General features: G+C 43.2%; 2 protein-coding genes across 6 annotated transcripts in view; one reads left to right on the plus strand and one right to left on the minus strand.

Moving 5' to 3' along the window:
• The window catches only part of LOC306786744 (MBT domain-containing protein 1-like), a gene marked incomplete at its 5' end in the record, with an annotated part of 33,337 nt that extends 11,180 nt beyond the window's left edge, over nucleotides 1-22,157 (minus strand). Inside the window, 13 exons of the mRNA XM_079281590.1 lie at nucleotides 479-583; nucleotides 3,329-3,384; nucleotides 3,585-3,720; nucleotides 3,810-3,908; nucleotides 4,581-4,669; nucleotides 15,044-15,178; nucleotides 15,491-15,608; nucleotides 15,713-15,792; nucleotides 16,146-16,254; nucleotides 19,727-19,860; nucleotides 20,445-20,682; nucleotides 21,433-21,470; nucleotides 22,139-22,157. Of these exons, the coding sequence (XP_079137716.1) occupies nucleotides 479-583; nucleotides 3,329-3,384; nucleotides 3,585-3,720; nucleotides 3,810-3,908; nucleotides 4,581-4,669; nucleotides 15,044-15,178; nucleotides 15,491-15,608; nucleotides 15,713-15,792; nucleotides 16,146-16,254; nucleotides 19,727-19,860; nucleotides 20,445-20,682; nucleotides 21,433-21,470; nucleotides 22,139-22,157 (1,356 nt within the window). The remainder of the gene's footprint in view (nucleotides 1-478; nucleotides 584-3,328; nucleotides 3,385-3,584; nucleotides 3,721-3,809; nucleotides 3,909-4,580; nucleotides 4,670-15,043; nucleotides 15,179-15,490; nucleotides 15,609-15,712; nucleotides 15,793-16,145; nucleotides 16,255-19,726; nucleotides 19,861-20,444; nucleotides 20,683-21,432; nucleotides 21,471-22,138) is intronic.
• A 40-nt stretch (nucleotides 22,158-22,197) lies between these two features.
• The window catches only part of LOC306787154 (keratin, type I cytoskeletal 19-like), a 12,616-nt gene continuing 9,813 nt past the window's right edge, over nucleotides 22,198-25,000 (plus strand). For 2 of the 5 annotated variants that reach the window (XM_079282215.1, XM_079282216.1), the window contains exons 1-2: nucleotides 22,215-22,612; nucleotides 23,198-23,326. In XM_079282215.1, coding sequence (XP_079138341.1) covers nucleotides 22,319-22,612; nucleotides 23,198-23,326 — 423 coding nt within the window. In that variant the 5' untranslated portion in view covers nucleotides 22,215-22,318. Of the gene's footprint in view, nucleotides 22,613-23,197; nucleotides 23,327-23,443; nucleotides 23,497-25,000 lie in introns of those variants that run through there. The other 3 variants (XM_079282220.1, XM_079282217.1, XM_079282218.1) reach the window with 3 other exon arrangements.

Raw genomic sequence — 25,000 nt, forward strand, 5'->3', positions numbered from 1 at the left:
CGCCTCTTCAGTCGCCTCTTCAGTCGCCTCTTCAGTCGCCTCTTCAGTCGCCTCTTCATTCACTCCTTCATTCACGCCTTCATTCACTCCTTCATTCACGCCTTCATTCACGCCTTCATTCACGCCTTCATTCACGCCTTCATTCACGCCTTCATTCACTCCTTCATTCACGCCTTCATTCACGCCTTCATTCACGCCTTCATTCACGCCTTCATTCACGCCTTCATTCACTCCTTCATTCACTCCTTCATTCACGCCTTCATTCACGCCTTCATTCACTCCTTCATTCACTCCTTCATTCACGCCTTCATTCACTCCTTCATTCACTCCTTCATTCACTCCTTCATTCACTCCTTCATTCACGCCTTCATTCACTCCTTCATTCACGCCTTCATTCACGCCTTCATTCACGTCTTCATTCACGTCTTCATTCATGTGAGACGATCAGGTTCATGTCAGATATCCAGCTGCTCCTCACCTTCCTCACTGTGGCCACGCAGACAGCAGACAGGTTCAGAGCGTCGATGGCTTCCAGCTTCATCCCGTCCTCGAACCAGGAACCGGTCTGATTCACCTCCTTCACCTGTACATGTACACAACACACCTCCTTCACCTGTACATGTACACAACACACCTCCTTCACCTGTACATGTACACATCACACCTCCTTCACCTGTACATGTACACAACACACCTCCTTCACCTGTACATGTACACAACACACCTCCTTCACCTGTACATGTACACAACACACCTCCTTCACCTGCACATGTACACATCACACCTCCTTCACCTGCACATGTACACAACACACCTCCTTCACCTGTACATGTACACAACACACCTCCTTCACCTGTACATGTACACATCACACCTCCTTCACCTGTACATGTACACATCACACCTCCTTCACCTGTACATGTACACAACACACCTCCTTCACCTGTACATGTACACATCACACCTCCTTCACCTGTACATGTACACATCACACCTCCTTCACCTGCACATGTACACAACACACCTCCTTCACCTGTACATGTACACACCACACCTCCTTCACCTGCACATGTACACAACACACCTCCTTCACCTGTACATGTACACATCACACCTCCTTCACCTGTACATGTACACATCACACCTCCTTCACCTGCACATGTACACATCACACCTCCTTCACCTGTACATGTACACATCACACCTCCTTCACCTGCACATGTACACAACACACCTCCTTCACCTGTACATGTACACAACACACCTCCTTCACCTGTACATGTACACATCACACCTCCTTCACCTGTACATGTACACAACACACCTCCTTCACCTGTACATGTACACATCACACCTCCTTCACCTGCACATGTACACAACACACCTCCTTCACCTGTACATGTACACAACACACCTCCTTCACCTGTACATGTACACAACACACCTCCTTCACCTGTACATGTACACATCACACCTCCTTCACCTGTACATGTACACATCACACCTCCTTCACCTGTACATGTACACAACACACCTCCTTCACCTGCACATGTACACATCACACCTCCTTCACCTGTACATGTACACATCACACCTCCTTCACCTGTACACATCACACCTCCTTCACCTGTACATGTACACAACACACCTCCTTCACCTGTACATGTACACAACACACCTCCTTCACATGTACACATCACACCTCCTTCACCTGTACATGTACACAACACACCTCCTTCACATGTACACATCACACCTCCTTCACCTGTACATGTACACAACACACCTCCTTCACCTGTACATGTACACAACACACCTCCTTCACCTGTACATGTACACAACACACCTCCTTCACATGTACACATCACACCTCCTTCACCTGTACATGTACACAACACACCTCCTTCACCTGTACATGTACACAACACACCTCCTTCACCTGTACATGTACACATCACACCTCCTTCACCTGCACATGTACACAACACACCTCCTTCACCTGTACATGTACACATCATACCTCCTTCACCTGTACATGTACACATCACACCTCCTTCACCTGTACATGTACACAACACACCTCCTTCACCTGTACATGTACACAACACACCTCCTTCACCTGTACACATCACACCTCCTTCACCTGTACATGTACACATCACACCTCCTTCACCTGTACATGTACACATCACACCTCCTTCACCTGTACATGTACACAACACACCTCCTTCACCTGTACACATCACACCTCCTTCACCTGCACGTGTACACAACACACCTCCTTCACCTGTACACATCACACCTCCTTCACCTGCACATGTACACATCACACCTCCTTCACCTGTACATGTACACAACACACCTCCTTCACCTGTACACATCACACCTCCTTCACCTGCACATGTACACAACACACCTCCTTCACTTGTACATGTACACATCACACCTCCTTCACCTGCACATGTACACAACACACCTCCTTCACCTGTACATGTACACATCACACCTCCTTCACCTGCACATGTACACAACACACCTCCTTCACCTGTACATGTACACATCACACCTCCTTCACCTGCACATGTACACATCACACCTCCTTCACCTGTACACAACACACCTCCTTCACCTGTACATGTACACATCACACCTCCTTCACCTGCACATGTACACAACACACCTCCTTCACCTGTACATGTACACATCACACCTCCTTCACCTGTACATGTACACATCACACCTCCTTCACCTGCACATGTACACATCACACCTCCTTCACCTGCACATGTACACATCACACCTCCTTCACCTGTACATGTACACATCACACCTCCTTCACCTGCACATGTACACAACACACCTCCTTCACCTGTACATGTACACATCACACCTCCTTCACCTGTACATGTACACATCACACCTCCTTATGTACACATCACACCTCCTTCACCTGCACATGTACACATCACACCTCCTTCACCTGTACACAACACACCTCCTTCACCTGTACATGTACACATCACACCTCCTTCACATGTACACAACACACCTCCTTCACCTGTACATGTACACAACACACCTCCTTCACCTGTACATGTACACAACACACCTCCTTCACCTGTACATGTACACAACACACCTCCTTCACCTGTACATGTACACAACACACCTCCTTCACCTGTACATGTACACAACACACCTCCTTCACCTGCACATGTACACAACACACCTCCTTCACCTGCACATGTACACATCACACCTCCTTCACCTGTACACAACACACCTCCTTCACCTGCACAGGTGATGGTGATGATGTTGTCGTTCTCACCTTGGCAAACAGCTTTCCAGGAGCATCTGTCTGAACGCTCAGTTTCTTCGACACATCTGGAAACACAGTTTCTTCATCATCATCATCATCATCATCATACACACACACACACACTGGCTTAAATGCTACGTGTTCTACGTCTTCACATGGAGCTGCATCAGTAACTATGGTAACTATTCTTAGACCGAACAACCTCCACTCAAGGGTCACTTACTCACTGCATCTGGAGCTCTTTGACTCTGAGGTTTAAACCCACCGGCTCGTTTGGATCTGTGTCCGATGGATCGGGACCAGCCGATGCTGTGGATCAGCGGACTGTACATGTGGCACCAGAAGTCGTCCGAGCCGTCGTCACACTCCTCGTACACCAGACGAAGGCGACCGCCGATCACCTGCGACAAGAACCCACACAATACACAAAAACACACAACAACAATACATCACATTTAAAATATCAAATTCCTGGCCAGGTGAGTCTCACTTGTTCAACTAGAGCCACACGGGTCCGACACAGGTGGGTTTTATCCACCACCTCCATCCTCATCTGCTTCTTAAAGGGGACCCGCATGCTCTCCTGGACCTGGAGACGAGTTATAACAACAATAATTATTCTTGTTTTATTCATTCATAGCACCTTTAAAAACACAGTATACAACGTGCTTTGACAGAAGAAAACAGCAAAAGTAAGACACAGAAAGCTCAGTGAGACCATCAGAATGAACAAAGAAATATGTACAATTTAAAAAATAAAAATAAAATAAATACTTTTTTAAATAAAAAGTGACGACGTCACATTAAAGCTAGTCTGTAAAAATGTGTTTTAAGAAGTGATTTAAAAGAGATGACTGTTATGTTGTGTTCAGGGACGTGTGTTGGAGGAGGGATTATGATAAGAGGGAAGGTCCTCACAGGTATAGAGCAACACACAGAGTGTGAGTCTGTGAAGGTCCTCACAGGTATAGAGCAACACACAGAGTGTGAGTCAGTGAAGGTCCTCACATGTATAGAGCAACACAGAGTGTGAGTCAGTGAAGGTCCTCACAGGTATAGAGCAACACACAGAGTGTGAGTCTGTGAAGGTCCTCACAGGTATAGAGCAACACAGAGTGTGAGTCAGTGAAGGTCCTCACAGGTATAGAGCAACAAACAGAGTGTGAGTCAGTGAAGGTCCTCACAGGTATAGAGCAACACACAGAGTGTGAGTCAGTGAAGGTCCTCACAGGTATCGAGGAACACAGAGTGTGTGTCTGACCTTGGAGGGGAAGTCTGGAGGCAGCGTTTTGGATCCCGTCAGTCGGTTGATGAGGAACGTCTTCCAGTTAGTTAACCGGTGCAGGATGGCTGGGAACACATGAAGAGATGTTTATTGTGGTTCTAATGAGGTGGTTCTACTGTCCTATATCTGGTTATATTCTCTTCTATCTGATTCTACTGTCCTCTATCTGGTTCTATTCTCCTCTATCTGGTTCTACTGTCCTCTATCTGGTTCTACTGTCCTCTATTTGGTCTATTCTCTTCTATCTGGTTCTACTGTCCTCGATATGATTCTATTCTCTTCTATCTGGTTCTACTGTCCTCGATATGATTATATTCTCTTCTATCTGGTTCTACTGTCCTATATCTGGTTCTACTGTCCTCTATTTGGTCTATTCTCTTCTATCTGGTTCTACTGTCCTCGATATGATTCTATTCTCTTCTATCTGGTTCTACTGTCCTCGATATGATTATATTCTCTTCTATCTGGTTCTACTGTCCTCTATCTGGTTATATTCTCTTCTATCTGGTTCTACTGTCCTCTATCTTGTTCTATTCTCCTCTATCTGGTTCTACTGTCCTCTATCTGGTTCTACTGTCCTCTATTTGGTCTATTCTCTTCTATCTGGTTCTACTGTCCTCGATATGATTCTATTCTCTTCTATCTGGTTCTACTGTCCTCGATATGATTATATTCTCTTCTATCTGGTTCTACTGTCCTCTATCTGGTTCTATTCTCTTCTATCTGGTTCTACTGTCCTCTATCTGGTTCTACTGTCCTCTATCTGGTTCTACTGTCCTCTATCTGGTTCTACTGTCCTCTATCTGGTTCTACTGTCCTCTATTTGGTCTATTCTCTTCTATCTGGTTCTACTGTCCTCGATATGATTATATTCTCTTCTATCTGGTTCTACTGTCCTCGATATGATTATATTCTCTTCCATCTGGTTCTACTGTCCTCTATCTGGTTCTATTCTCTTCTATCTGGTTATATTGTCCTCTATCTGGGTCTATTCTCTTCTATCTGGTTCTACTGTCCTCTATCTGGTTCTATTCTCTTCTATCTGGTTCTACCGTCCTCTATTTGGTCTATTCTCTTCTATCTGGTTCTACTGTCCTATATCTGGTTCTACTGTCCTCTATCTAGTTCTATTCTCTTCTATCTGGTTCTACTGTCCTCTATTTGGTCTATTCTCTTCTATCTGGTTCTACTGTCCTATATCTGGTTCTATTCTCTTCTATCTAGTTCTACTGTCCTCTATCTGGTTCTATTCTATTCTATCTGGTTCTACTGTCCTCTATCTGGTTATATTCTCTTCTATCTGGTTCTACTGTCCTCTATCTGGTTCTATTCTCTTCTATCTGGTTCTACTGTCCTCTATCTGGGTATATTCTCTTCTATCTGGTTATACTGTCCTCCATCTGGGTCTATTCTCTTCTATCTGGTTCTACTATCCTCTATCTGGTTCTATTCTCTTCTATCTGGTTCTACTGTCCTCTATCTGGTTCTATTCTCTTCTATCTGGTTCTACTGTCCTCTATCTGGTTCTATTCTCTTCTATCTGGTTCTACCGTCCTCTATCTGGTTATACTGTCCTCTATCTGGTTCTACTGTCCTATATCTGGTTATACTGTCCTTTATCTGGTTCTATTCTCTTCTATCTGGTTCTACTATCCTCTATCTGGTTCTATTCTCTTCTATCTGGTTCTACTGTCCTATATCTGGTTCTATTGTCTACTATCTGGTTATACTGTCCTCTATCTGGTTCTATTCTCTTCTATATGGTTCTACTGTCTTCTATCTGGTTCTATTCTCTTTTATCTGGTTCTACTGTCCTCTATCTGGTTCTATGCTCTTCTATCTGGTTCTACTGTCCTCTATCTGGTTCTATTCTCTTCTATCTGGTTCTACTGTCCTCTATCTGGTTCTATTCTCTTCTATCTGGTTCTACTGTCCTCTATCTGGTTCTACTGTCCTCTATCTGGGTCTATTCTCTTCTATCTGGTTCTACTGTCCTCTATCTCGTTCTATTCTCTTCTATCTGGTTCTACTGTCCTCTATCTGGTTCTACTGTCCTCTATCTGGTTCTACTGTCCTCTATCTGGTTCTACTGTCCTCTATCTGGTTCTACTGTCCTTGATCTGGTTCTATTCTCTTCTATCTGGTTCTACTGTCCTCTATTTGGTCTATTCTCTTCTATCTGGTTATACTGTCCTCTATCTGATTCTATTCTCTTCTATCTGGTTCTACTGTCCTCTATCTGGTTCTAGTGTCCTCTATCTGGTTATACTGTCCTCTATCTGGTTCTACTGTCCTCTATCTGGTTCTACTGTCCTCTATCTGATTCTATTCTCTTCTATCTGGTTCTACTGTCCTCTATTTGGTCTATTCTCTTCTATCTGGTTCTACTGTCCTCTATCTGGTTCTATTCTCTTCTATCTGGTTATATTCTCTTCTATCTGGTTCTACTGTCCTCTATCTGGGTCTATTCTCTTCTATCTGGATCTACTGTCCTCTATCTCATTCTATTGTCCTCTATCTGGTTCTACTGTCCTCTATCTGGTTCTATTCTCTTCTATCCAGTTCTACCATCCTCTATCTGGTTCTATTCTCTTCTATCTAGTTCTACCATCCTCTATCTGCTTATATTCTCTTCTATCTGGTTCTACCATCCTCTATCTGGTTCTATTTTCTTCTATCTGGTTCTACCGTCCTCTATCTGGTTCTACCGTCCTCTATCTGGTTCTACTGTCCCCCATTTGGTCTATTCTCTTATATCTGGTTCTACTGTCCTATATCTGGTTCTATTCTCTTCTATCTGGTTCTACTGTCCTCTATCTGGTTTGATTCTCTTCTATCTGCTTCTACTGGCCTCTATCTGGTTCTATTCTCTTCTATCTGGTTCTACTGTCCTCTATCTGGTTCTATTATATTCTATCTGGTTCTACTGTCCTCTATCTGGTTCTATTCTCTTCTATCTGGTTCTACTGTCCTCTATCTGGGTATATTCTCTTCTATCTGGATCTACTGTCCTCTATCTCGTTCTATTGTCCTCTATCTGGTTCTACTGTCCTCTATCTGGTCTATTCTCTTATATCTGGTTCTACTGTCCTATATCTGGTTCTATTCTCTTCTATCTGGTTCTACTGTCCTCTATCTGGTTTGATTCTCTTCTATCTGCTTCTACTGTCCTCTATCTGGTTCTATTCTCTTCTATCTGGTTCTACTGTCCTCTATCTGGTTCTATTATATTCTATCTGGTTCTACTGTCCTCTATCTGGTTCTATTCTCTTCTATCTGGTTCTACTGTCCTCTATCTGGTTCTATTCTCTTCTATCTGGTTATACTGTCCTCTATCTGGTTCTATTATCTTCTATCTGGTTCTACTGTCCTCTATCTGGTTCTTTTCTCTTCTATCTGGTTCTACTGACCTCTATCTGGTTCTATTCTCTTCTATCTGGTTCTACTGTCCTCTATCTGGGTCTATTCTCTTCTATCTGGTTCTACTGTCCTCTATCTGGGTCTATTCTCTTCTATCTGGTTCTACTATCCTCTATCTGGTTATATTCTCTTCTATCTGGTTCTACTGTCCTCTCTCTGGTTCTATTCTCTTCTATCTGGTTCTACTGTCCTCTATTTGGTCTATTCTCTTCTATCTGGTTCTACTGTCCTATATTTGGTTCTACTGTCCTCTATCTGGTTCTATTCTCTTCTATCTGGTTCTACTGTCCTCTATCTGGTTCTATTCTCTTCTATCTGGTTCTACTGTCCTCTATCTGGTTATATTATCTTCTATCTGGTTCTACTGTCCTCTATCTGGTTCTATTCTCTTCTATCTGGTTCTACTGTCCCCTATCTGGTTCTATTCTCTGCTATCTGGTTCTACTGTCCCCTATCTGGTTCTATTCTCTTCTATCTGGTTCTACTGTCCTCTATCTGGGTCTATTCTCTTCTATCTGGTTATACTGTCCTCTATCTGGTTCTACTGGCCTCTATCTGGTTCTACTGTCCTCTATCTGGTTCTATTGTCTTCTATCTGGTTATACTGTCCTCTATCTGGTTCTATTCTCTTCTATATGGTTCTACTGTCTTCTATCTGGTTCTATTCTCTTCTATCTGGTTCTACTGTCCTCTATCTGGTTATATTCTCTTCTATCTGGTTCTACTGTCCTCTATCTGGTTCTATTCTCTTCTATCTGGTTCTACTGTCCTATATCTGGTTATATTCTCTTCTATCTGGTTATACTGTCCTCTATCTGGTTCTATTCTCTTCTATCTGGTTATACTGTCTTCTATCTGGTTCTATTCTCTTCTATCTGGTTCTACTGTCCTCTATCTGGTTCGACTGGTCTCTATCTGGTTGTATTCTCTTCTATCTGGTTCTACTGTCCTCTATCTGGTTCTATTCTCTTATATCTGGTTCTACTGTCCTCTATCTGGTTCTATTCTCTTCTATCTGGTTCTACTGTCCTCTATCTGGTTCTATTCTCTTCTATCTGGTTCTCCTGTTCTCTATCTGGTTATATTCTCTTCTATCTGGTTATACTGTCCTCTATCTGGTTCTATTCTCTTCTATCTGGTTCTACTGTCCTATCTGGTTCTATTCTCTTCTATCTGGTTCTACTGTCCTCTATCTGATTCTATTCTCTTCTATCTGGTTCTACTGTCCTCTATCTGGTTCTATTCTCTTCTATCTGGTTCGTCTGTCCTCTATCTGGTTCTATTCTCTTCTATCTGGTTCTACTGTCCTCTATCTGGTTCTACTGGTCTCTATCTGGTTCTATTCTCTTCTATCTGGTTCAACTGTCCTCTATCTGGTTCTATTCTCTTCTATCTGGTTATACTGTCCTATATCTGGTTCTATTCTCTTATATCTGGTTATACTGTCCTCTATCTGGTTCTATTCTCTTATATCTGGTTCTATTCTCTTCTGTCTGGTTCTTCTGTCCTCTATCTGGTTCTATTCTCTTCTATCTGGTTCTACTGTCCTCTATCTGGTTCTATTCTCTTCTATCTGGTTTTACTGTCCTATATCTGGTTCTATTCTCTTATATCTGGTTATATTGTCCTCTATCTGGTTCTATTCTCTTCTATCTGGTTCTACTGTCCTCTATCTGGTTCTACTGTCCTCTATCTGGTTCTATTCTCTTCTATCTGGTTATACTGTCCTCTATCTGGTTCTATTCTCTTCTATCTGGTTATACTGTCCTCTATCTGGTTCTATTCTCTTCTATCTGGTTCTACTGTCCTCTATCTGGTTCTATTCTCTTCTATCTGGTTCTACTGTCCTCTATCTGGTTCTACTGGTCTCTATCCGGTTCTATTATCTTCTATCTGGTTCTACTGTCCTCTATCTGGTTCTACTGTCCTCTATCTGGTTATATTCTCTTCTATCTGGTTCTACTGTCCTCTATCTGGTTCTATTCTCTTCTATCTGGTTCTACTGTCCTCTATCTGGTTCTACTGGTCTCTATCCGGTTATATTATCTTCTATCTGGTTCTACTGTCCTCTATCTGGTTCTACTGTCCTCTATCTGGTTATATTCTCTTCTATCTGGTTCTACTGTCCTCTATCTGGTTCTACTGGCCTCTATCTGATTCTATTCTCTTCTATCTGGTTCTACTGTCCTCTATTTGGTCTATTCTCTTCTATCTGGTTCTACTGTCCTCTATCTGGTTCTATTCTCTTCTATCTGGTTATATTCTCTTCTATCTGGTTCTACTGTCCTCTATCTGGGTCTATTCTCTTCTATCTGGATCTACTGTCCTCTATCTCATTCTATTGTCCTCTATCTGGTTCTACTGTCCTCTATCTGGTTCTATTCTCTTCTATCCAGTTCTACCATCCTCTATCTGGTTCTATTCTCTTCTATCTAGTTCTACCATCCTCTATCTGCTTATATTCTCTTCTATCTGGTTCTACCATCCTCTATCTGGTTCTATTTTCTTCTATCTGGTTCTACCGTCCTCTATCTGGTTCTACCGTCCTCTATCTGGTTCTACTGTCCTCCATTTGGTCTATTCTCTTATATCTGGTTCTACTGTCCTATATCTGGTTCTATTCTCTTCTATCTGGTTCTACTGTCCTCTATCTGGTTTGATTCTCTTCTATCTGCTTCTACTGGCCTCTATCTGGTTCTATTCTCTTCTATCTGGTTCTACTGTCCTCTATCTGGTTCTATTATATTCTATCTGGTTCTACTGTCCTCTATCTGGTTCTATTCTCTTCTATCTGGTTCTACTGTCCTCTATCTGGGTATATTCTCTTCTATCTGGTTCTACTGTCCTCTATTTGGTCTATTCTCTTCTATCTGGTTCTACTGTCCTCTATCTGGTTCTATTCTCTTCTATCTGGTTCTATTCTCTTCTATCTGGTTCTACTGTCCTCTATCTGGGTCTATTCTCTTCTATCTGGATATACTGTCCTCTATCTCATTCTATTGTCCTCTATCTGGTTCTACTGTCCTCTATCTGGTTCTATTCTCTTCTATCCAGTTCTACCATCCTCTATCTGGTTCTATTCTCTTCTATCTAGTTCTACCATCCTCTATCTGCTTATATTCTCTTCTATCTGGTTCTACCATCCTCTATCTGGTTCTATTTTCTTCTATCTGGTTCTACCGTCCTCTATCTGGTTCTACCGTCCTCTATCTGGTTCTACCGTCCTCCATTTGGTCTATTCTCTTATATCTGGTTCTACTGTCCTATATCTGGTTCTATTCTCTTCTATCTGGTTCTACTGTCCTCTATCTGGTTTGATTCTCTTCTATCTGCTTCTACTGGCCTCTATCTGGTTCTATTCTCTTCTATCTGGTTCTACTGTCCTCTATCTGGTTCTATTATATTCTATCTGGTTCTACTGTCCTCTATCTGGTTCTATTCTCTTCTATCTGGTTCTACTGTCCTCTATCTGGGTATATTCTCTTCTATCTGGATCTACTGTCCTCTATCTCGTTCTATTGTCCTCTATCTGGTTCTACTGTCCTCTATCTGGTCTATTCTCTTATATCTGGTTCTACTGTCCTATATCTGGTTCTATTCTCTTCTATCTGGTTCTACTGTCCTCTATCTGGTTTGATTCTCTTCTATCTGCTTCTACTGTCCTCTATCTGGTTCTATTATATTCTATCTGGTTCTACTGTCCTCTATCTGGTTATATTCTCTTCTATCTGGTTCTACTGTCCTCTATCTGGTTCTATTCTCTTCTATCTGGTTATACTGTCCTCTATCTGGTTCTATTATCTTCTATCTGGTTCTACTGTCCTCTATCTGGTTCTATTCTCTTCTATCTGGTTCTACTGACCTCTATCTGGTTCTATTCTCTTCTATCTGGTTCTACTGTCCTCTATCTGGGTCTATTCTCTTCTATCTGGTTCTACTGTCCTCTATCTGGGTCTATTCTCTTCTATCTGGTTCTACTATCCTCTATCTGGTTATATTCTCTTCTATCTGGTTCTACTGTCCTCTCTCTGGTTCTATTCTCTTCTATCTGGTTCTACTGTCCTCTATTTGGTCTATTCTCTTCTATCTGGTTCTACTGTCCTATATTTGGTTCTACTGTCCTCTATCTGGTTCTATTCTCTTCTATCTGGTTCTACTGTCCTCTATCTGGTTCTATTCTCTTCTATCTGGTTATACTGTCCTCTATCTGGTTATATTATCTTCTATCTGGTTCTACTGTCCTCTATCTGGTTCTATTCTCTTCTATCTGGTTCTACTGTCCCCTATCTGGTTCTATTCTCTGCTATCTGGTTCTACTGTCCCCTATCTGGTTCTATTCTCTTCTATCTGGTTCTACTGTCCTCTATCTGGGTCTATTCTCTTCTATCTGGTTATACTGTCCTCTATCTGGTTCTACTGGCCTCTATCTGGTTCTACTGTCCTCTATCTGGTTCTATTGTCTTCTATCTGGTTATACTGTCCTCTATCTGGTTCTATTCTCTTCTATATGGTTCTACTGTCTTCTATCTGGTTCTATTCTCTTCTATCTGGTTCTACTGTCCTCTATCTGGTTATATTCTCTTCTATCTGGTTCTACTGTCCTCTATCTGGTTCTATTCTCTTCTATCTGGTTCTACTGTCCTATATCTGGTTATATTCTCTTCTATCTGGTTATACTGTCCTCTATCTGGTTCTATTCTCTTCTATCTGGTTATACTGTCTTCTATCTGGTTCTATTCTCTTCTATCTGGTTCTACTGTCCTCTATCTGGTTCGACTGGTCTCTATCTGGTTGTATTCTCTTCTATCTGGTTCTACTGTCCTCTATCTGGTTCTATTCTCTTATATCTGGTTCTACTGTCCTCTATCTGGTTCTATTCTCTTCTATCTGGTTCTACTGTCCTCTATCTGGTTCTATTCTCTTCTATCTGGTTCTCCTGTTCTCTATCTGGTTATATTCTCTTCTATCTGGTTATACTGTCCTCTATCTGGTTCTATTCTCTTCTATCTGGTTCTACTGTCCTATCTGGTTCTATTCTCTTCTATCTGGTTCTACTGTCCTCTATCTGATTCTATTCTCTTCTATCTGGTTCTACTGTCCTCTATCTGGTTCTATTCTCTTCTATCTGGTTCGTCTGTCCTCTATCTGGTTCTATTCTCTTCTATCTGGTTCTACTGTCCTCTATCTGGTTCTACTGGTCTCTATCTGGTTCTATTCTCTTCTATCTGGTTCAACTGTCCTCTATCTGGTTCTATTCTCTTCTATCTGGTTCTTCTGTCCTCTATCTGGTTATATTCTCTTCTATCTGGTTCTACTGTCCTCTATCTGGTTCTATTCTCTTCAATCTGGTTCTACTGTCCTATATCTGGTTCTATTCTCTTATATCTGGTTATACTGTCCTCTATCTGGTTCTATTCTCTTATATCTGGTTCTATTCTCTTCTGTCTGGTTCTTCTGTCCTCTATCTGGTTCTATTCTCTTCTATCTGGTTCTACTGTCCTCTATCTGGTTCTATTCTCTTCTATCTGGTTATACTGTCCTATATCTGGTTCTATTCTCTTATATCTGGTTATATTGTCCTCTATCTGGTTCTATTCTCTTCTATCTGGTTCTACTGTCCTCTATCTGGTTCTACTGTCCTCTATCTGGTTCTATTCTCTTCTATCTGGTTATACTGTCCTCTATCTGGTTCTATTCTCTTCTATCTGGTTATACTGTCCTCTATCTGGTTCTATTCTCTTCTATCTGGTTCTACTGTCCTCTATCTGGTTCTATTCTCTTCTATCTGGTTCTACTGTCCTCTATCTGGTTATACTGGTCTCTATCCGGTTCTATTATCTTCTATCTGGTTCTACTGTCCTCTATCTGGTTCTACTGTCCTCTATCTGGTTATATTCTCTTCTATCTGGTTCTACTGTCCTCTATCTGGTTCTATTCTCTTCTATCTGGTTCTACTGTCCTCTATCTGGTTCTACTGGTCTCTATCCGGTTCTATTATCTTCTATCTGGTTCTACTGTCCTCTATCTGGTTCTACTGTCCTCTATCTGGTTATATTCTCTTCTATCTGGTTCTACTGTCCTCTATCTGGTTCTACTGGCCTCTATCTGGTTATACTGTCCTCTATCTGGTTATATTGTCTTCTATCTGGTTATACTGTCCTCTATCTGGTTCTATTCTCTTCTATATGGTTCTACTGTCTTCTATCTGGTTCTATTCTCTTCTATATGGTTCTACTGTCTTCTATCTGGTTCTATTCTCTTCTATCTGGTTCTACTGTCCTCTATCTGGTTCTACTGTCCTCTATCTGGTTATATTCTCTTCTATCTGGTTCTACTGTCCTCTATCTGGTTCTATTCTCTTCTATCTGGTTCTACTGTCCTCTATCTGGTTCTACTGGTCTCTATCCGGTTCTATTATCTTCTATCTGGTTCTACTGTCCTCTATCTGGTTCTACTGTCCTCTATCTGGTTATATTCTCTTCTATCTGGTTCTACTGTCCTCTATCTGGTTCTACTGGCCTCTATCTGGTTCTACTGTCCTCTATCTGGTTCTATTGTCTTCTATCTGGTTATACTGTCCTCTATCTGGTTCTATTCTCTTCTATATGGTTCTACTGTCTTCTATCTGGTTCTATTCTCTTCTATATGGTTCTACTGTCTTCTATCTGGTTCTATTCTCTTCTATCTGGTTCTACTGTCCTCTATCTGGTTCTACTGTCCTCTATCTGGTTATATTCTCTTCTATCTGGTTCTACTGTCCTCTATCTGGTTCTATTCTCTTCTATCTGGTTCTACTGTCCTCTATCTGGTTCTACTGGTCTCTATCCGGTTCTATTATCTTCTATCTGGTTCTACTGTCCTCTATCTGGTTCTACTGTCCTCTATCTGGTTCTATTATCTTCTATCTGGTTCTACTGTCCTCTATCTGGTTCTACTGGTCTCTATCCGGTTCTATTATCTTCTATCTGGTTCTACTGTCCTCTATCTGGTTCTATTCTCTTCTATCTGGCTCTACTTACTGTGGGGGGGGACCAGAGGTTTCCCTCCAGCAGCACACCAGCCCACCGGGTGGATGTCCGGCACACAAAGGTTCAACCAGAAGTCTCTGGTGGGGTCGCTGTCGAATCCCTCGTAACGCATCAACGCCTTAAAACCTGCAGAGAGACATGGACACATCATCTTCATCATCGTCATCTTCATCATAATCTTCTTCTTCTTCATCTTTCTCATCCTCGTCAGAAACAGAGATAAAGTCATCTTCACTTCAACTTTTATTTAAAAAAAACATGAAAAAAACTATTTTTAAAACTATTCGTTTCCTACAGATGAATCGAAAGAGAGAGAAGGAAAGAAAGAATAAACCCTCAGTCACGTGTTTAAACTAAACCAGTTGTGAAGCTTTAAAAGTGATTAAAGCTTGAAGACTTATATTAAATATTAAAACACATGATGTCATCGTACAGTACCGGCCAGTTTGATGATGCCAGCGATCCAGTAGACCTTCATGGGCAGAACGCTGTCCGTGTTGGTGACTTCTACCCGAACGCCTTCACTGATGTCTCCCCACGACGCCCCCATCGGCACCTGATCCACAACCACCAGCACACACACACACACGTGTTTATATATATGTACATTGATATACATACATGTATGTGTGTGTGTGTGTGTGTGTGTGGGGGACCCACATGTTTGAAGCAGCTGACTGGTGCTCCTGTCACATCTGCGTCTCCAAGGTAACGACCCCAATCAAACACCTCCAGAGTTACTGCAAACAAACAAACAAACAAACAAATAAACAAGAGACACGATCCAACTTTAAAACGAGCCGACTTTATAAATGGATTATCCTGCTATATATACATATGTATATATATATATACATATACATATATATATATATATATGTATATGTATATATATGTATACATATACATATATATATATATGTGTATATACATATATACATATGTATATACACATATATATACATATATATATACACATATATATATACATACATATATACATATATATACATATATACATACATATATACACACACACACACACATATCAATAAATAAATCATAAAAATATGAGGTCAGTTAGTAAACTCACCGCTCCTCTTGACTCCACTCTGGTTGGTTTGATGATGAGCAAACGCAGCTAGTTTGGTCATCAGAGGCCGTTTCTGCAGAACCTTAGCCTTCTTAGTGGGAGGCCTCCCCTTTGAGAGACAGAGAGACGAGTCAGGCCTCCCCTTTGAGAGACAGAGAGACAAGTCAGGCCTCCCCTTTGAGAGACAGAGAGAGACGAGTCAGGCCTCCCCTTTGAGAGACAGAGAGAGACGAGTCAGGCCTCCCCTTTGAGAGACAGAGAGAGACGAGTCAGGCCTCCCCTTTGAGAGACAGAGAGACGAGTCAGGCCTCCCCTTTGAGAGACAGAGAGACGAGTCAGGCCTCCCCTTTGAGAGACAGAGAGACGAGTCAGGCCTCCCCTTTGAGAGACAGAGAGACGAGTCAGGCCTCCCCTTTGAGAGACAGAGAGACGAGTCAGGCCTCCCCTTTGAGAGACAGAGAGAGACGAGTCAGGCCTCCCCTTTGAGAGACAGAGAGAGACGAGTCAGGCCTCCCCTTTGAGAGACAGAGAGAGACGAGTCAGGCCTCCCCTTTGAGAGACAGAGAGACGAGTCAGGCCTCCCCTTTGAGAGACAGAGAGACGAGTCAGGCCTCCCCTTTGAGAGACAGAGAGACGAGTCAGGCCTCCCCTTTGAGAGACAGAGAGACGAGTCAGGCCTCCCCTTTGAGAGACAGAGAGAGACGAGTCAGGCCTCCCCTTTGAGAGACAGAGAGACGAGTCAGGCCTCCCCTTTGAGAGACAGAGAGAGACGAGTCAGGCCTCCCCTTTGAGAGACAGAGAGAGACGAGTCAGGCCTCCCCTTTGAGAGACAGAGAGAGACGAGTCAGGCCTCCCCTTTGAGAGACAGAGAGACGAGTCAGGCCTCCCCTTTGAGAGACAGAGAGACGAGTCAGGCCTCCCCTTTGAGAGACAGAGAGACGAGTCAGGCCTCCCCTTTGAGAGACAGAGAGAGACGAGTCAGGCCTCCCCTTTGAGAGACAGAGAGAGACGAGTCAGGCCTCCCCTTTGAGAGACAGAGAGAGACGAGTCAGGCCTCCCCTTTGAGAGACAGAGAGACGAGTCAGGCCTCCCCTTTGAGAGACAGAGAGACGAGTCAGGCCTCCCCTTTGAGAGACAGAGAGACGAGTCAGGCCTCCCCTTTGAGAGACAGAGAGACGAGTCAGGCCTCCCCTTTGAGAGACAGAGAGAGACGAGTCAGGCCTCCCCTTTGAGAGACAGAGAGACGAGTCAGGCCTCCCCTTTGAGAGACAGAGAGACGAGTCAGGCCTCCCCTTTGAGAGACAGAGAGAGACGAGTCAGGCCTCCCCTTTGAGAGACAGAGAGACGAGTCAGGCCTCCCCTTTGAGAGACAGAGAGAGACGAGTCAGGCCTCCCCTTTGAGAGACAGAGAGAGACGAGTCAGGCCTCCCCTTTGAGAGACAGAGAGACGAGTCAGGCCTCCCCTTTGAGAGACAGAGAGACGAGTCAGGCCTCCCCTTTGAGAGACAGAGAGACGAGTCAGGCCTCCCCTTCGAGAGACAGAGAGAGACGAGTCAGGCCTCCCCTTTGAGAGACAGAGAGACGAGTCAGGCCTCCCCTTTGAGAGACAGAGAGACGAGTCAGGCCTCCCCTTTGAGAGACAGAGAGACGAGTCAGGCCTCCCCTTTGAGAGACAGAGAGACGAGTCAGGCCTCCCCTTTGAGAGACAGAGAGACGAGTCAGGCCTCCCCTTTGAGAGACAGAGAGACGAGTCAGGCCTCCCCTTTGAGAGACAGAGAGACGAGTCAGGCCTCCCCTTTGAGAGACAGAGAGAGACGAGTCAGGCCTCCCCTTTGAGAGACAGAGAGACGAGTCAGGCCTCCCCTTTGAGAGACAGAGAGACGAGTCAGGCCTCCCCTTTGAGAGACAGAGAGAGACGAGTCAGGCCTCCCCTTTGAGAGACAGAGAGACGAGTCAGGCCTCCCCTTTGAGAGACAGAGAGACGAGTCAGGCCTCCCCTTTGAGAGACAGAGAGACGAGTCAGGCCTCCCCTTTGAGAGACAGAAAGACGAGTCAGGCCTCCCCTTTGAGAGACAAGTTAGGCTTTCTATAGTTTCTATAGTTATTATTTCATCTGCTGAAATTAAATGTGAAAAGAATGTGAGTTATTTGAAGGAGTTTGAAACCTTTAGAGCAGGCATGTCCAAAGTCCGGCCCACGGGCCAATCGCGGCCCGAGGTCAGATTTTATACGGCCCGCGCCTTCTGTCTTAAAATGCATTATTTATGGACCGCCAGCACAGTCAAAACGGAATGAATAAATCATACAAATTCAACATGCAATTCCTATTGTTACCTCATGGTGGCAGCACCACTCTGTAACTGTCTGGCTGTTTGAAAGTGGCTCTGACCCTTGAACTGTCGTGGCTACGGCAAGTCAAAAAAGGAAAGTCGATAACGAGGGCCGCCGCTTCCAGGAGAGGCGGAGATCGCAATATTGTTTTCCCCGAAAACCGAAACAACTGTGTCTCCCTAATTTGTCATGAGACTGTTGCCTTGTTTAAGGAATATAATGTAAAGAAACACGACGAGAACATGCTAATGCTACAACAAGCTATCAGAGAGCGACCGTGCTAGAAAAGTGAAGCAACTCCAAGATAACTTGGCCACACAGCAGCGGTCCCTTTCACATGAAAACATCATCAAAGTAAGCTGCGGAGTGGCCGTGGTCATTGCTAAACATGACAAACCTTTTACGGAATGTGAGGTTATCAAAGACTGTGTTATGAAAATAGCAGAAAACATTTTCCCCGAGAAGAAGACAGAGTTTGCTGATGTTTGCCTGCTCGTAACACTGAAGAGCGATCATCAGATACGAAGAGACAACTTGATTTGTTTCGTGAGCCTGTTTCATGTGTTCAACTTAAATGTGAGAGAACTTTTCATCAGCCTCACTAAGTCATATTTAAGATTGTCTTGAGGTGAGAATATTGATCGGGTTCTCTGTAATGAGCTTTTAGATGGCTTGTTCTTTGTTATCTGACTTTCAAGATGTGAAAGAAACAGAATAGTTGTTGAGATGTGTTCACACATGAATGCTTACATTTGGTTTCATTGCTATTTGCTGTCATTGAAAATGAAATGATGAAATAACAATGTATGTATCGGCTACTTGTATTGTTTAACATAATGTCAGCAGGGACTGTTGGCTCTTGGGCATTTTCACATGATCAAATCGGGCCTTTGAAAAAAGTTTGGACAGCCTGCTTTAGGGGGATTAATTGGTAGAAATATAACATTCATAACTGTGTTTTTATTCGTGTATATATACACACACTATATATATATATATATATATACCTGAAACTAAGAGTACTTGTGTTGTATTGATGTTCTAAAAATACATTTGGATCTTCATGTTTCTACAGGAGCCCAGAACGGACACACTTCACCAGAAGCTGGCGTTGAAGGCTGGAAGCTGACGAGCGGTGTCCCCACAGGAGACGCAGGTGTCCCCACAGGAGACGCAGGTGTCCCCACAGGAGACGCAGGTGTCCCCACAGGAGACGCAGGTGTCCCCACAGGAGACGCAGGTGTTCCTACCTGCAGTCTGGCGAGGACGCTGGCCTTCTTGGAGTTGGACGAGAAGCTCCTGGAGCAGCAGACGCTGCAGAAACGTTTGGTTTTACTGTAGAAAGCATCTCTGACGCCCACCATACCACACATCTCACAGGTGGCTGAGACACACACACACACACACACACACACACACACACACACACACACACACACACACATTAGAGAGAAAACAGCAACATGTTGGCAGATCTGATCCGCTGAGACGAACTAAAGGAAATGAAAGTAGAAAGTGTCATCATGGTGACGTCACCTCTACATCTGTGGCTGTTTTGAAGCCTCCACTTCGACCATTCTGTCCGTTTTATCAACCAGTGAACAGGAAGTGACCATATCTGGACTGAGGAACGACGTAGAGACGCCGTGTACGTCTCTGCCGTCGACCTGTCAATCACCATGTAGCCCCGCCCTAAAGCATCCCCTGCTTTATGGTGTGTGTGACTCTAAATGGACCATAATGTACTAAATGAACATCATGCTGTATTGAAGAAGACTTGAAACTAGAGATTGAGACATAAACTCATGTTTACAATGTTTACTGAGGGAATAAATCAAGAGAGAAGTAGAGTCATTTTCTATAGACTTCTATACAACCAGAGGAGTCGCCCCCTGGTGGACAGTAGAGAGAATGCAGCTTTAACACGTGAAGCTCTGAGTTTTAATGGTGTGTGTGTATCAGACTGACCCATGCCGGTCTTTCCGTCGGGGTAGGTGTACACCTGTCCGTTGGTCTTGATGAGGGTGAGGGAGGAGGTGAGTTGAGTCCCTCCCCCCCCCCCCAGCTCCTCCTCCTCCTCACTGTCCTCGATGCTGGAGGCTCCGCTCCCCCCGCTGGACTCGGTGCTGCAGCTGCTCCGGTCCTCCTCCAGACCGAAGTCGAGCATCCCGAAGGAGTCGCGGCGCTTCCTGGACGGACGCTCGGCCTGAGGAGGTGCAGTCAGAGACGACATACTTATACATGTACTCGAGTACTCCTTCAAGGTACTTTTACTTTACTTGAGTATTCACATTTCCTGCTACTACATCTCAGAGACAACATTGTATTTTTTTTACTGTATTTTACTTATTATGTGGTATTAGTACTTTTACTTAAAGTTACTGTGAGGAACTTTCATTGAATTCCCCTGTGGACTAACGTGGTAGTGTCTCCGAGCACTTCAGACAGCTGCATTCATTTGAATCAAATCAAATCAGACACACATCAATAAAGACCAGGACACACACATGCACACAGAGAGAGAGAGAGAGAGAGAGAGAGAGAGAGAGAGAGAGAGAGAGAGAGAGAGAGAGAGAGAGAGAGAGAGAGAGAGAGAGAGACTCGGCTACACTTATCCTTTAACTCGGCGCACATGTGGAACCTCAGTGTGTTGCAGACATGTCTCCAGTGTGCTGAACGTGACTCTAGAGACAGATGTCCCGGTGTCCCGGTGTCAGCAGCCCTCACACAGAGACGGACACAAGGTTCAAACTCCATGAAGACAGTCTGCGCGCTACATATGCGCCGAATGAAAGTTCATGTTGATCTCCTCAATACTGACGTGAAACAACATTTTAATAAGTATGTGTCTTCATGAAAAGAGAAGAGAACGTTAAAGTGGAAGATTTCTCAACGGAGTCTGGCCTCGTCTCTGTCTCAGCCCGTTAACGCCGCACACACGAGCCTCAGAACTCACCGGGTCTCTGGAGGTCTCCATCAGGCCGCACGCGCTCACTGGAACACGACAAACACGCAGAGAAGCGTTCAGAGCCAGCAGACAGCAGCAGCACCATGCCTCTACTGCGCAGGCGCGGGGGCCGCGGCTGCTCACCTCTGATTGGCTGTTGTCTCTGCTTCGTGTGTGGAGTTCAGATGAGAAGGTGTTGCTCACTCGCGCCTCCTGCTGGACAGACCGGAATAACACCAGCAGGTCGGTGTGTCTTCATATTTTACTTTGGTAAGAATAACTAAACCAGTGTGTGGAACAATTCAATAAATAAATCAGCATGTCATGGAAATACTCAAGTCAAATACAAGGACCTTGAAACTTAAATATTGTATTTGAGTAAATACATTGTTGTAGCTTTGCAACACTTTTTAAACACTCCAGTTACAGTAACGTGTATTTTAAATTCTAAAATAAAGTCATACAATTGAACAAGTTTTCTGTGTTTTTGCTGAGCTGTGTTTTACACATTCACATATTTATTATGAAAAAGCAAAGGCGATGCATGTTCTGAATCTTTGATTTGCATTTTTCATACAAGCTCAAACAACATACTGCGGATGATTGATTGGGAGAATCAGCGTGCATATTAAATACAATACATTCAGTTCTCACGTGGCCCCTCAGAATCCAGAACAAGTGCAGACCTGAACTCCTGCAGGAACCTTCCACTCACATGCACACCTGAGCTCCATCGTGTCCTGACACACCTGTGATAGAAACACACACCTGAGGGCTCAGACAGCTGCTCTGAGATCAGATGTGATGCAAACTAAGAACTGGATTGACGCATCTTGATGTGTGCATGAAAGGAGACTTTTAAAGGAGGACAGATGAGCACGAAGTGAGAGGTGAGATGACGGCGTGGCAGCTTCTTCGTGCGAGCAGAAGCCGAACCCGGGCCGGCCCGGCTTACCGTGCTCATCATCATGGACCTGCAGCGGCGGCGCTCTACAGCTCGGTGCTCGCTGCTGAAGACGGCAGCAGAAGCTTCAATCTGTCCGGACAGAAAGCGTCTCTGCAGCAGCTCAACGGGCGGCTGGCCTCGTACCTGCAGCAGGTAGGAGACGACAGAGAAGAGATCTCAGATGGATGCACAGCAGCAGAGCTCATCACAGGTTCACAAAGAATGGCTGAGACGCTTCCACTGGTAACAATGTGAAGAAGACATTTCAATGGAGTTTTGCATGTTCTTTATGTCCTTTTTTGATGCAGAAACGTTCCTGATGATCCAGCAGCTCATTAACACTGATCGAAAGTGAAGTTTAGAATTGATTCATAATTATTGCTTCAACAGCAGGAGAACATAGAAATGCCAGATGTCTTAATGGAGTTCTGCACTTCTGTCTCTAAGGGCATGTTGTGCTTTTCCTTATTTTCTGTCTTTTACAAAACATCACAATGTCTGATTATTAAACGAGGCCAAAGAGTCAGAGGATGAGCTTCTACATGTTTGCTGTCGGTCGTCTGTTCCGGGCAAAGTCTCAACACAACCTGTTTACTTCACTTCGTTGTGTTTAGTTTATGAGCAGCTGTTGATTTCCAGCTTTTAAATCCTGATGCGTTTCATCATTTTTTTACTTAAAAATGTCTGGAAAATGAAGCATTCAAACAATTAAAACTCTCACATCATGTTTCAAAACTTGATGTTTCTGAATAAATATTGTATCACCGGAACAACATGAGGATCCATCAGCTCATCTGATAACTGTTCACCTCTGATTGGTGGATGCAGGTTCAGCGTCTGGAGACGGCCAATCAGAGGCTGGAGCGTCAGATCCAGGAGCAGCTGGACAGGAAGTGTCCCAGAGAGCTGAGACGGCTGGACGGATACCGGAGTACAGTGTCCCTGCTGCAGGACCAGGTGAGACCAACACCACCAGTTATCCAATCTCTAACAATGATAATCAAATAATAACAACAATAATAATCCAATCAACTGAAGTCTCTGCAATCAAACCACAGCAGTGATGTTACACTGATCAACAGTGAAGAGCAGCCTGAAGAAAGAAAAGAAGACACATGAATAACAGAGTAAAGACCAAGTAAAGAACAAGTAAAGAACAAGTAAAGACCAAGTAAAGACCAAATAAAGACCAAGTAAAGAACAAGTAAAGACCAAGTAAAGACCAAGTAAAGACCAAGTAAAGACCAAGTAAAGAACAAGTAAAGACCAAGTAAAGACCAAGTAAAGAACAAGTAAAGAACAAGTAAAGAACAAGTAAAGACCAAGTAAAGACCAAGTAAAGAACAAGTAAAGACCAAGCACAGACCAAGTAAAGACCAAGTAAAGAACAAGTAAAGAACAAGTAAAGACCAAGTAAAGACCAAGTAAAGAACAAGTAAAGACCAAGTAAAGACCAAGTAAAGAACAAGTAAAGACCAAGTAAAGACCAAGTAAAGACCAAGTAAAGACCAAGTAACGACCAAGTAAAGAACAAGTAAAGACCAAGTAAAGACCAAGTAAAGAACAAGCAAAGACCAAATAAAGACCAAGTAAAGAACAAGTAAAGACCAAGTAAAGACCAAGTAAAGACCAAATAAAGACCAAGTAAAGACCAAGTAAAGACCAAGTAAAGACCAAGTAAAGACCAAGTAAAGAACAAGTAAAGACCAAGTAAAGAACAAGTAAAGAACAAGTAAAGACCAAGTAAAGAACAAGTAAAGACCAAGTAAAGAACAAGTAAAGAACAAGTAAAGAACAAGTAAAGACCAAATAAAGACCAAGCAAAGAGCAAATAAAGACCAAGCACAGACCAAATAAAGACCAAGTAAAGACCAAGTAAAGACCAAGTAAAGACCAAGTAAAGACCAAGTAAAGAACAAGCAAAGACCAAATAAAGACCAAGTAAAGAACAAGTAAAGACCAAGTAAAGACCAAGCAAAGACCAAATAAAGACCAAGTAAAGAACAAGTAAAGACCAAGTAAAGACCAAGTAAAGACCAAGTAAAGACCAAGCAAAGACCAAATAAAGACCAAGTAAAGACCAAGTAAAGACCAAGTAAAGAACAAGTAAAGACCAAGTAAAGACCAAGTAAAGACCAAGTAAAGAACAAGTAAAGACCAAGTAAAGACCAAGCAAAGACCAAATAAAGACCAAGTAAAGACCAAGTAAAGACCAAGTAAAGAACAAGCAAAGACCAAATAAAGACTAAGTAAAGACCAAGTGAAGACCAAGTAAATGCCAGAGGCTCTGTAAACGGATGATGTCAGCGTGTCGTGTTCTGACTCGTCGGGAAGTTGTGCGTCTCTTTAAAGGTCAGACAGGCTGAAACGAGTCTGACTCTAAATGCACTTGATTGAAATGTCAGAGATCAAACTTCAACATGTTCTGTAAACTCAACAGATAATTTCAATAACAAACTTTTATTTTTGCACAGACAAAGTGGTTGTGGTTTCTGAGGATGGTGTCTTCCACAAGCCTGAGACTGACTTGATATTTAATATTTACTAGTAACTTCTAAATCATAAATATGATAACTCTCCTTCAGCAGCAATCTAATTCTGAAGGCAAGACCAATAACCCAGATTCGGGCC

The sequence above is a fragment of the Melanostigma gelatinosum genome (genome assembly GCF_949748355.1).
Source record: "Melanostigma gelatinosum genome assembly, chromosome: 13".
In the NCBI taxonomy this organism is placed as follows: Eukaryota; Metazoa; Chordata; class Actinopteri; order Perciformes; family Zoarcidae; genus Melanostigma; species Melanostigma gelatinosum.